Below are 13,026 nucleotides of genomic sequence, written 5' to 3' on the forward strand. Positions count from 1 at the left end.
GTGATAGGTCACCTGGTCATAGAAGGAAATGAGATTGGTCAAACAAGACCTACCCGCAACAAACCCATGCTGGCTATACCTTAGGATGTTAGTCTGGGCCAGTCCATCAAGGATGGCCTCCTTAATAAACTTTTCTAAGATCTTCCCCAGGATAGAAGTCATGCTGATGGGCCTGTAGTTAGCCAGATCCACTCTCCTCCCTTTCTTGAGGCTCAGGCTCAGGCTTTTTGATTCAAAGTGCTACTGTCTACACATGTGCCCATATGTGCCCTAGTTTAACATGCTGTGGTCATGAGTGCATGTGTAAACGCTTCGCCTGGGAGAAATAAACTTTGGCATGAATTGCACGGGAATTTATTTTTTCACCCTAACTGGAAGTTTCATATCAGAAAGGAATCCTTTTGAAGTTTAAATGATTGATTATTCATTGTCTCTAAGACCATATATGAATTCCATTTTCCTTCCAATTTGCTTATTGGACATAGTTAAATGCAGATAATCAATTTGTTTTACCTTTTTTCAAATATGATTCTGCTGGTTTGAGCATATATTCCCTTCCCTTATGCTTGTGAGATTACTAATCAAGTTGTATAAAATGGGAATCTGTGGAAGAATTGTTAGTTAATTAAGGAATTGGCCACAGAGCAGCTGACAGTGGATATTGTTGAAAGACAAATATTTAATTGGAGGGAGATTGTTAGTGGAGTTCCTCAAGGATCAATCATGTGACTAATATTATTTAATATTTTCATTAAAGGCCCTGGCAAAAATTAGTAAGAAAATACTGATGAAATGTGTTGGTAGCTCAAAGTTTTTAGGAGGTATCATTTGCTACAGAAAGAATTGAGTGATTTGAAGATTGGAGTAACAGAGAGAGGATGAAATTCAGTAGTTCAGAATCCAAAAGTTCCATTTTTGACCACTGAACAGTGAAGTTATGGAGCAGCCTTCCAGTTGAAGCGGTGATAGAAATAAAAATAACCATTTTTAAGATGAAATTGGATTAGTTTATGAAAGGAATTACACGATGTGGTTGTTTCTGGTAATGAGGGACTAATTTAAGTTATTTTAGAGCTCCTTTCTTCTCTGTGTTCTTTATTGCTGGTTCAAATGGTACTCCGCATTAGATCCTATATTTTGTGGAAAGAAAACAGTAGCTGAGGGTCTGCTTTAGAAATTTAGATTATGTATGGATGTAATAGGAGAAACAACAACCAATCACAGTGACACAGGGCTAGCAAATGGGGGAGTTTGAGTGGAGAGTTTTCCCAGCCATTTTCTTTCTCTGTAAAGTTGCTGAATCGAAGCAGGTGAAGGAGGAAGAGGGATTTTTTTCCAGGATATAGCTGCAGAAGAGGAAGAAGAAGCTAGCAGGAAAATCAACAGGATAGCTGGAAAACCCTTGGTACTACCAGCCTTTCCTCTGCCTGTACCTGTGCAAGCTGTGCCTAGGCACAGTCCCTGACCAGGGAGGCCTTTATCCCAGTTCTGGCCCGGCTTTGCAGTGACTGCAGCCTGCATGTCCCAGCCAGGGATGACCAGGCGGTGAAGTGCTTGCAGTATGACAGGTTCATTCCTTGCTGGGTTTTTGGTTGTAGTCATGTTGGTCTAAGGACATAGGCAAGCAAGGTTTATTAGGTAGTTGTGATATCTTTTCATTACGCCAACTGAGTCATTGGAAAAATTTCTTGTAAGCTTTCAGGTGAAATCACCCTTCTGCAGGCACAGGGAGTCTCTGCTTTTCTGAGACTTCAAGGAATGAAAGAAGCTAAAAGCGAGACAGGATGTCCGTGAGAATATAAATAGGAGGAAATTATTGAAAACGTGCATCCCTGCATTTTCTGACCCTGTATTCAGACTGAAATGCCTGTGTATCTCCTAGCTAAGCAGTATACTATTATTCCTCGCCTAAAACTTAGCATTTTAAATTATGCAAACTTCTGGGGACTTCCTTCAGTCCTCAGCACAATTAAGATGTGCTAGCACAATTAAGAAGTATAATTCTGGCTTACTTTTGTAAAAGCTAGAATTACCTCTCTCAGTAAAGTTTGTCAGAATCAAGCCTATAGAATAAAAGAATCATACAAAAGTAGGGTTCAAAGGGACCTCAGGAGATCATTTAGTCCAGTGTTTCTCAACATGTGGGTTGTGACTCAAAATGGGTTGCAAGAATATATGAAAGGGTTGCGGACACATTTTTAAAAATGGATTCTCCTTTTAAAGGAAAAAACATGGGAAACCTGCAAGGGGCTGCTTGAGGCCCCTCCATATCCCTGACACCCCCCCTGCCACACACAACCACCCCCTGCCCCACACACTGGCTCGGGAGTGCAGTGCACTGCGTCGGGACAGGCTGTTGATGTTTACAAATGGGTCCTGGTACAAAAATGGGTGACAAACACTGATCTAGTCCAATCGCCTGCTAAGAGCAGGGCCATCCCTAACTAGATTATCCCAATCAAGGCTTTGTCTAACTGGGCCTTAAAAACTGCCAAGGATGGAGAGTCCACAACCTCTCTGGGTAACCTGTTCCAGTGCTTTACTACCCTCCTAGTGACACAGTTTTTCCTAAGTTCTAACCTGAACTTCCTTTGCTGCAACTTGAGACCGTTGCCCCTTGTTCTGTCATCTGCCACCACTGAGAACAGTCTAGCTCCATCTTCTCTGAAACCACCCTTCAGGTAGTTGAAGGCTGCTATTAAATCTCCTCCTCAGTCTTCTCTTCTCCAGACTAAATAAAACCAGTTTCCTCAGCCTCTCCTCATATGTCATGTGCCCAAGCTCTGTAGCTATTTTCATTGCTCTCCACTGGATTCTTTCCAGATTGTCCACTGTAACCCCCACTGTAGTGAGGGACCCAAAACTGGACATAGTACTCCAGATGTGGCCTCACTAGTGCTGAAGCATAAAACCTAACTAAGTCCTTACCATAAAACCCAGACACTTAGTTTCTGCCTTACCCAGGCCACATTTTTTTTGCAAATCTTTGGTATAAGATTTCCTTCTTGACTTTCTCGTAGTCCCATCATGGATCGATAGGCTACTTGGGCCTTCCCTATTAACAAGACCCGCAACTGCCCAGCTCATCGGGACTTCTTCAGCTTGGCCACCAAGGCGGCCAGCTTGAAACTTTCCAGGAATACCATGTATCAACATCTTTTGGTATTCTCAATTTGACCGCATCACTCTGGTGCCAAGCTTGTTGCTCGATCTAGCTTTACTCCAAAACCAACTATTGTGCCAATTGCTGCTGCTGTTGCTGGAGGACTTGTCCCACCAAGTGTAGCATCTGCTGGACAGGATCCACACCAGCTGTCACCGCCACCACAGGAACTTCCATTCTTTTGGTTTCCTCTCAGCCGTCATTGATATTCCCAGCCAATGCAGCAGCTTGTCAAGCAGTCACTGGATACGGGGGGCATGCCTTTGCACCTGATTGGCATTCACTGGTCCTCTCCCGCATGTCGTGACCCTCTGTCAGTCTGCTTGGGGTGGCTCTGTCTCTCTTTCTCTATTCTCTCCTGCCATGACTTTGATGTTTTGAGGATGTAAATGAAAAGGGAGGGGTGATGGCTTCCCCGCTCCAACAACGACTGACTGCTGGTTCACGCTGCTGAGTTCTGTGCCAGCAAAAGACGGAACAAAAAAGCCAAACAAAAAAGAAAATGTATTGACCATGCCGAGTCCCCTTCCCAGTTGTCAGGGTCAAGACAACCCCTTCTGCTTTGCTTGCCTTCTCCCAGGTGCTTGAATGTCGGTGCCACAGGCAAATGGTTTTTTGGTTTTTTTTCCTTCCCCCTCTAATTGCCACTGTGCACGGCTTAATTGGCTGCCCGCGATGGTTAATCAGCACACAAAAACAAGCCAAGAGAGAGTGTCCCTTTTCTCTCTCTCTCTCTCTCGCTCTCTCACTCTTCTTTTCCTTTAAATGAGGACTCCTCCGAGCCTACAAGACCCAGATCAGTCTTTTGCCCCATTCCCAGGGACTTCTGTCTTGGGCTGGGTATGGCAACCGTCCTACCTGCCTGTCGTCTTTCATGCTTACTCGCCTCTCCTCCCCAGTTCCCTGCTCAGCCCCAGATATTGACGCAGCCGCTGATTCCCACCAATCCTCCTCGCTGGATGAGGTGGTAAAGCAGATCTGGAGTGGACTGGGAGCTCCCGCTGTAGTGTAGAGGTGTTATTCTAGCTGGACCTGTGCTCATGGTATCCTCTGGTTGTTCACACCCCCTACTTCAGGAGATGTGGAGAAGATTGAGAGAGTCCAGAGGAGAGCCACTCATATGATCCAAGGCCTGGAAGGAAGGCCGTATGAGGAGAGGCTGAGGGACTTGGGACTCTTCAGTCTGGAGAAGAGAAGGCTCAGGGGGGACCTGGTAGCAGCCTACAACTTCATAAGAGGGGTACATCAGGACCTGGGAGAACACCTGTTCACCAGACCTCCCCAAGAGATAACAAGGTCTAACAGCCATAAACTCCAGGATGGCCGATTTAGACTAGAAATAAGAAAAAAGTTCTTTACTGTGCATGTGTCCAGGGTCTGGAACAAACTCCCCTCAGAAGTGATGCAAGCACCTACTCTGGACTTCTTAAAAAGCAGCTGGATTTATTTCTTGCTGGGGTCACTTGATCCCAGCTGACTTCCTGCCTATGGCAGTGGGCTAGACCCAATCTCATGAGGTCCCTTCCAGCCCCTAATGTCTATGAAATCTATTAAATTAATCCACGTAGATATATAGCTTCCAGTAACTCAGATGCATGATCAAAGGCTCCCCAGCCACCCCTTTTGCTCTTAGGTATTTCTCTATACTGCTCTACCCTGTACCCTATTCCAAACCTACTCCTTCTAGTTAATAAAGTTCTCCTCTATACCCAGTGTGGGAGACTTATTGGGAGAGTGTCTAGATTATGCCTGGGGGTCGCCTTAGTCTGGCTGACTGTTTGTGCTTCAGACTAAGGGAAGCACCTCAAGTTCTTGTAGTGAGTCGAGTACCCCTTTCAGATCCATAAAACCTGTGTACCTCACGAAGCACAGAGCCACTAACAGACTGAGACTTGTAAGTGGTGGCAGCGCTACCCCTGGGCTTGTGGGTGTGCTCCAGGAAGGGGCTTGGCCAGACATGAGGTGCCCCCAGGGAGGCACTCAGAGCTTGGTAGGTGGTCAGGCGCAGTGAGGTGGGTGGTTCAGTGGAAGAGCACCCCCTACTGGCCTGCTACAAGGCCTATAAGATATAGCATGTGTGTATTTTATTTTAATAATGGCAGTTGATGAAAAGTTAAAATTCCTTTTCTTTTTCTTCATGATCAGGAAGTAACTTTTTTCCTACTGCCTGATTTGTCCTAGCTCCTGGCAATGGGAGTTCAACATTATGCCTACTCCATTCTTCTAAATAAGCAAAAGCAGACTAATGGTTCCATTATAGCTGCTCATCTCCCTTGCAGTTACCAAGGACAAACATAGCAAATGTAGCCATCTATGTGAGTGTAAAGATGGACAGTCTAGTTCACGCACTGTCTCCCCACGTATGCCATAGTAAAGAGACAGTACAGTCTTTTAAACGAAATACAGTAAAAGCCGTGTTATCCAGCACTTTATTAACTGGCATGATGGTTGACGTGGCAAAAATGAAACCGGAAGTCCCACTTCCAGTTTTGCCAAATCCCACTTTGCCACAGCCCGGGCCAAAGCAGACTGCGCACGGCCTCCCTCCCTGTCCCCCGGCACAATGACACCTGTGCAGGGCCCCTCTCCCTGTCCCCCAACACACTGATGCCAGGGAGTGAAAGCCTAGAGTGAAAGCCTGGCGCACTGGATGCTGTGGGAGGGGCGGTGGCCCGACCAGGTAACCAGCAAATTTAGTTATCTGGCACTCCTCATTCCCTATGGGTGCTGGATAACAGAACTTTTGCTGTACTAATGAAAAATCATATAAGAATCATAGCTGTGTTTACTGTATTTTATTGATCTATATGTATCTGTATTTCACAGGCTAAAATTAATAGGGTCAAATTAACCACACTGAAAAACCTCACATAATGAACAAATTTGACAGCATTATTTATGTATTAAAATTTGAAATAGCATTATACAATCAGTGACTTATTTCTCCATTTCAGTTCTACGAATAGTTTGATGAAAACATGGACAATCAACGGGATACCATTAACAGATCAACTTGCAATGGAATTTCTGTTCCTGAAAAGAAAACAAACTCCTTAGTGGCTGAAGGTCATGGGATACAAATTTTAAAAGTACTGCAAAGGTTCAGAGAACAAAATATTTTTTTTGACTTTAAAATACTTGTAAAAGATGAAATTATTCCTTGTCATCGTTGCGTGCTGGCAGCATGCAGTGACTTTTTCAGGTAAAGTTGCTTGTAGTATGATTTTGAAGGGAATGGATATTTTTTATGTTCTTGGTAGGGAAAGTATAACCATATATATTTATAAAATAGATCAGCATGACTTGTATTTATTCTTAGTTTTGAGCATTATATTAAAGATTGTTAAATTATGCATGTAATACGTATGTATTATAACCATATATGTAAATTATGTATACTTTCATTAGGCTCCTAATCTGGGCCTAAATTTAGACATGCATATTAGAAAAAGTAGAATAGCTGTGAATCTGAAGTGCACGTCAGCCTACAATCTAACAAGTAAATATACTATCCTAACTACTTATTAAGCATAGTGGAAAAGCCAGGCTTATGTGTATTCTGTATCCACATAAATGTCCACAAAATGGAATGTGGGTTTGGAGGTCCTAATACTCACATCTCAGACATTGTTATTGTAGAATGGCAACAGGCAGATCATGAATATATTTTATATTATAGTAAATTAGTCCACAACATTATAGAATAAACTTCATAATACATTTTACAGTTTTTCTGATGTGTTAAGAAGGGAGATGTTTGGTTTAAATATAACTTAAAATCTAAGGTTGATTTTTATTTTTTTCTTATTTTTTACAAATTTGTCCAAATGTCAAATTCAGCACCCAGACAGTAAATGGGTTGGTCAACTTTCCTTATGGTACCAGGATTTATAAAGGTTAATGAATGATTTTTGCTCATCCATATAAAGGATATAGTCTTTTCTATTACAACATGACTAATCTTCATTACCAAAGAATCTTGTTAATCTTTGCTCTAGTAAGGCACAAATTTGCAAATCTACACTGAAAGTATATTTCCAGGTATACTGTTCACTGAAGCACAAAACATGTTTTTCTTTGCTGAGGAATTAAAACTACTGAAAATGAGGTAATATTATCAAGAAGGTAAAAACGGAGTAACATAACATTGCCTAGCCCAGCCCCTGCCATGAACTGAAGCCCTGAGATGCTCATTGAGTACATATTGAGACTTTTGCTACTTGTTCTTCCTACCAGCTGCTTCTCCTGATGCTTTCACTGAAAACACAGTTCTTATGCCAAATCCCTCTGAGTGAAGAGGAACTGGCTGGCAACACTACAGGGAGCAGAAGTTCTTTACAAAAGTTACCTCCATAATTCTGCTTCCCACCTCTTTCTGCAGCAGTTCCTATGAAAACTACCCCGTCCCTCCTTGACAATCAAGAGTAACAGGAAGCAAGTAACGTACTCACCAGATGTGTCTATGTGTGCATTTACTGCGCAGTAAATTACTGCACAGTTATGTGGTTTTTAAACCAGCGTCTACAGATGTAGCCATTACAGTGCAGTAACACTGTGTGTGCACCAACCTGGGAATAAAGTTACTCTCAAGTCAATTCGCACAAACAGGGTTACTGCACAGTAGCTATTCAGGAGTAAATTTGCTATTTGCATCATGCGGGTAGCAAATTTACTCCCAAGTCAGCGTAAGTTGCCATCATTACTGCGCAATAACTTAAGTTACTGTGTAATAATGCATATGTAAACACTTCCACTGCCTACCTACTGAGAGGATAGGATGAGGAGCTGAAAGATGTGGGTCATTTTTTCCTTCAGCAGCTGGAAGTCCATCACCAACTTATTCCTCTTTTCCTGAAGAATTCTGAATTGTGCACAAAGGCAGCACTTTCTCAAGAACTATTGCTGAAGAAAAGAGAAACAGTATAAGAAGAAATATTTCTTCTCATTCATTCCTTCAGCTACTTCCTACCTCACTTTTCTTAGGCTCCCTACATTAGCTAATATGGATTATTGAGGTATTATTACGTATCAAGTAGTCTAGGTATAAGCAAAACATATCACGGTATATTTCACAGAATATCTATGTTATTAAATATTTTAGATCACAATGATCTACAATCAACTGTGGCATAAAAAGATGTAATCCAATAGATTTGCACTTTCTCATACAGCTGAATTTGGTCCCCTATATTAAAGAACATACCACAATGGAATGCAAAGTACATACAAGAAGTGTGAAGGAGATATTAGTTACAATTTAATGTTCATTTTGTTGCTGTGCCACAGAGTGCTGCGACCCTCGCTGCTTTCACTCAAGATGTAATCTCTTAATTGCAGTAAATTTCTGTTGATGGAGGATTCAGCGCAGCAGTTACAGGCTCATTGTAATATGACTCTGGGCATATGCAGATGGTCTGAGTAACCTGGAACTCAGGAAAGTTCTGATTAAACAAAATCCTCCCTGCGTATTGTTTGTAGGAAAAATCCAGGAGCCTAGCAGAAAGTTAAGGATCTGAGTGTGTCAGACAGACCCTACTGCTTTATAAACTAGGCAGCAAGAAACCAAGAACCTGCATGAAAAAGACAGGCTACTTTTGTGCTAGAAACTCAACATGAGTTTCCTAAATACACTGTGGAAATGTACCCTGGAAATGAAGGAATTAGTTTGGAAATGCTTTAGCCTGAACACATCAGTGCTGTAGACCCTACTCTCTGGCGGTGACATTTTAAAATTAAATCATTTGGAACAATGCATCATAGAATGACAGGTAAGGATGGGTCCCGTAATGCTCCATCCTATGTTCCCTCCCTGTCTCCCACTGCATTCTATTAGTTAATATTATTATCTGTTCCCATGACTTTCTGTTTCTCTTCACCAAGTCCCATGTTCCTATCTGTTTTTTCTGACATCCTGTCCGTACCTTTTCACCATCATCCACCTAGTTGTCAGGCTTTTAACCTGAAAAGTATTTTTGTCTCAGCCGTCTTCTTTTAACCCAGAACACAAATTTAAATACAGAGTATTAAAAAAAACAAACCTTTCCTCTCTCTCCACCCTACCAATTCGTACCATCTCATGTACCATTAGAGCCTCCTTCTCTCTGGCCTTGAAAGCTCCAGTCTATTTTCTGTCCCCCAAATCCATTGAAAACACCGTTGCCAAAATCATTTTCCTTCCCTATCACTTCAACCATCTAACTTCATCTGTTTTTCCATTGGCTCTTTCTTCACCAGATTAGATTTCTTTTCCTTACCTTCATAGTGCTTCATATTTTAGCCCTAGTCAGCCCATCTGCTGTAATATTTTACTGAACTGTGTTGATTTTTCCTTCTCCTTTTCAGTATCATGTTTTCTTGTCTTCCCCATCTTTGCAAGATGATTTTAGATGTGTTATCTAATCTTTGTGTGTATCTTCTATATTTTATTTGCAGAGCCATGTTTGAAGTTAACATGAAAGAAAGAGATGATGGGAGCGTTACTATAAGTAATTTGTCACCTAAGGCAGTGAAGGCTTTTCTTGATTATGCCTATACGGGAAAAACAGAGATAACAAATGATAATGTGGAAATGCTCTTCCAGTTGTCGTCATTTCTTCAAATTTCACTCCTTTCCAAAGCTTGCAGTGACTTTCTAGTAAAAACTATTGATCTTGTCAATTGTTTACAATTGCTTTCCTTGTCAGAAAGTTATGGGTCTGTTCATTTGTTTGATCATACACTAGAATTTGCACTGCATCATTTTTCCTTTTTGCTCAGATCAGCTGATTTCTTGGAGATGAATTTTGAGATATTACAAAAATGTCTTGAAGCAGATGAACTAAATGTCCCTGAGGAAGAAACTGTGCTGAAAGCTGTCCTTCAGTGGACCAAACATAACTTAGAAACAAGACAGAGGCATCTGCCTCAGTTGATTAAAAAAGTAAGATTACATCATTTATCTGAAAAGACCCTGCAGGACTTTTTGCACTCTGAAGAACATTTGTTTAAGAGTGCTAATTGCTTAGTAATAATGAATGATGCAATTAAAAGTGTGCAAAATTCCAGTGGACTGTTTCCAGATGCTCGTCCTTCAACAACAGAAAAATATATATTTGTTCACAAAACGGAAGAAAATGGAGAAATCAGGCATACATTTTGCTATAATATCAAAACTGATAAATGGAAAGAGCTGCCACATACACACATGATTGACCTGCCAGGCTCAAGTTTATGTAGTTATGGAGAAAAGATATTTATAACTGGTGGGTGCAAAGGGAACTGCTGTAAGACTATTAGACTTCATATTGCTGAGCCATTTCATGATGCTACTGACCAGACCTGGTGTTACTGTCCAGTCAAAAATGAATTCTCTTTGGTGTCACCTATGAAAAAAACAAGGACAATGCACACATCTGTCATGACCCTAAATCAGTTGTTTGTAATCGGTGGAAAAACCCAAGGAGCACAAGACACAAGAAGTCTTTTGGATGTAGAGTCTTATAATCCTCTCTCCAAAGAATGGAAATCTGTAAGCCAGTTACCAAGAGGCATATACTATCCAGAAGCAAGTGCATGTCAAAATATAATTTATGTCCTTGGCTCTGAAGTAGAAATTACTGATGCCTTTAATCCATCCCTTGATTGTTTCTTTAAGTATAATGCTATGACAGATCAGTGGTCTGAGCTTGTAGCAGAGTTTGGACAGTTCTTTCATGCAACGTTAATCAAAGCTGTTCCCGTGAACAGCACATTGTACATATGTGACCTTTCCACCTACAAGGTTTACAGTTTTTGCCCAGAAACTTGTGTTTGGAAAGGGGAAGGATCTTTTGAATGTGCTGGCTTTAACGCAGGAGCAGTTGGAATAGAAGACAAAATTTACATACTAGGTGGTGACTATGCTCCAGATGAAATTACAGATGAAGTGCAAGTCTATCACAGTAACAGGTCTGAGTGGGAGGAAGTCTCACCAATGCCAAGAGCCTTAACTGAGTTTTACTGTCAGGTAATTCAGTTTAACAAATGCAGGGACCCATGGTTCTCTCTTTTGGCAGAGTGCTCTGAAGGATTTTAAAGGTTCACAAGGTCAAAATAGCATACTTAAGTTTTAACTGTTTAAAAGGTGTTTAAAAAAATCCTGTAAGTTTTATTTATTTTAAACCCTTCTGTTTAAAATGTATTCAGTAGGCTTGTGTATATGTATATTTTGTTGTTCATAACTAAACATCTTAATGGGATGAATTAAGATTTTTTTAATCCTGGTAGAGGGAGTCTAGACACAGCATTGTCTCAATTTTCACTTGCTGCACTGACTTTAGCAAGGGTAAATACCAAAGAAGCCTTGATCTTCACAAAGCATTCAGTCTGAATAATTAACCTGAAGACAGTAGTCATTTCTACAGTTTGATTTTTTTTATCTCTTCCTTGTGGCCTGTTTCACTCGCTTCTTGTGCCTTGGTAGTAGCCATACTTGCTGTTTTAATTCTGGCCTTGTGGTAAGGTAATGTCTTGAGACTGACACTTTTCTACAAGGATTGCTGTATTATATGTGGCTCACACAGTAACTTCTTGCAGCTCTACAGATAGTTATCTCAGCAGTGCTACCAGCCACAGGTAGGCCAAAGAGAAAGTCTAACCTAAGTCTTCCATCTATCAAGCATAGAATGCTACTTACTAAGCCACTGTTAAGGTGAACTGGGAGGCACAAGTTTGTAATAAAACTGCTTCAGTGAACTAAATTGGAAGAGTCCATATAACATTGTATATAAAATGCTAAGTAGAGAACAGAAATAAACAAATCCTCCATCTGTATAAATTAAAATGGACATGTTTCTGAAGTCAAGTCACTGCATTTTTTTACATTATAAATAAAATTTTAACTAAACTAAAACCATTCAAAATATGCACTTTCACCTTGTACCCAACAATCCATTTTGGATGTACATATCACATGATAATTCCTACTCTAAATATATTGCTTGAGAAAATGCTATGGTCGGCTAATATAATAATGGTAACGTTTCAGCAAAACATTTCATTTGGCAAATTTAGCACTTTACTTCCAAAGTAGAGTTGTCTTTCATGGAGGAAAAAAGTGCTGGTTAAGCATATGCATCTTCCAGTGCCCCATCCAGCTGCTTCAGGCATGTACTGGGATCTGAACTTTCTTTTATGTGTAATGTATGCTGTAGTGACAATATATTGAAATAGTAAACTCATGTTACCTAGGAAAAACACTACACATTTGTTTAGAGCATATACTATGTCTATGTAAATTGAACAAATAAATAAAATTCCAGAGATGTTATAGATAACTTTCTTGCTGTGCACAGGGGCCTGCAGCAAGGCAGTAGCCCTAGACTTTCAGAGGGCCAACTTCAATGAGTTGAGATTACTGGGAGAGGTGCTGGGGTCCTCAAGAGTAGGCAAACTCAGTGCCCAAGATGAATGGTCATTCCTTAAGGAGACAATACTCAGAGCCCAAGGGGTGACAATCCTAACAAGAAGCAAGGGGGGCAAGAGTGCCCAAAAGCTCTCCTGGCTCACCAAAGGCATTCGTGAATGTCTGATTGCCAAAAAGGTGTACATCTGGTGGAAGGGAAGGGCTATCACCAAAGAGGAGTATACCTCCGCCGTTCGGTTCTGTAGGAGGGCTGTTAGAAAAGCTAAGGCAGATATGGAGCTAGGGCTAGCGTCAAGGATCAAAGATAATAAAAAGTCCTTTTTTAAATTTATAGGGAGAATGAAGAGGGCACTGGGTACTGTGGGGCCCCTGCAGGATATGCTTGGCAATCTGGTGGTTGCACCAGAGGAGAAAGCAGACCTCTTTAACAAATTCTTTGCCTCCATTTTCTTGTGCAGGGACCAGGACTCCCCAACCAAGA

General features: G+C 41.1%; 1 protein-coding gene across 3 annotated transcripts in view; it reads left to right on the top strand.

Moving 5' to 3' along the window:
* KBTBD3 (kelch repeat and BTB domain containing 3) overlaps positions 1-12,228 on the top strand; it is a 25,332-nt gene extending 13,104 nt beyond the window's left edge. The window contains exons 2-3 of one of the 3 annotated variants that reach the window (XM_019530252.1): positions 6,118-6,365; positions 9,596-12,228. In XM_019530252.1, the coding sequence (XP_019385797.1) occupies positions 6,142-6,365; positions 9,596-11,216 (1,845 nt within the window). In that variant the 5' untranslated portion in view covers positions 6,118-6,141 and the 3' untranslated portion in view covers positions 11,217-12,228. Of the gene's footprint in view, positions 1-6,117; positions 6,643-6,817 lie in introns of those variants that run through there. The other 2 variants (XM_019530255.1, XM_019530254.1) reach the window with 2 other exon arrangements.
* Positions 12,229-13,026: the final 798 nt, after the last annotated feature.

The sequence above is a fragment of the Crocodylus porosus genome, unplaced genomic scaffold (genome assembly GCF_001723895.1).
Source record: "Crocodylus porosus isolate Cpor-Errol unplaced genomic scaffold, CroPor_comp1, whole genome shotgun sequence".
NCBI classification, from domain to species: Eukaryota; Metazoa; Chordata; order Crocodylia; family Crocodylidae; genus Crocodylus; species Crocodylus porosus.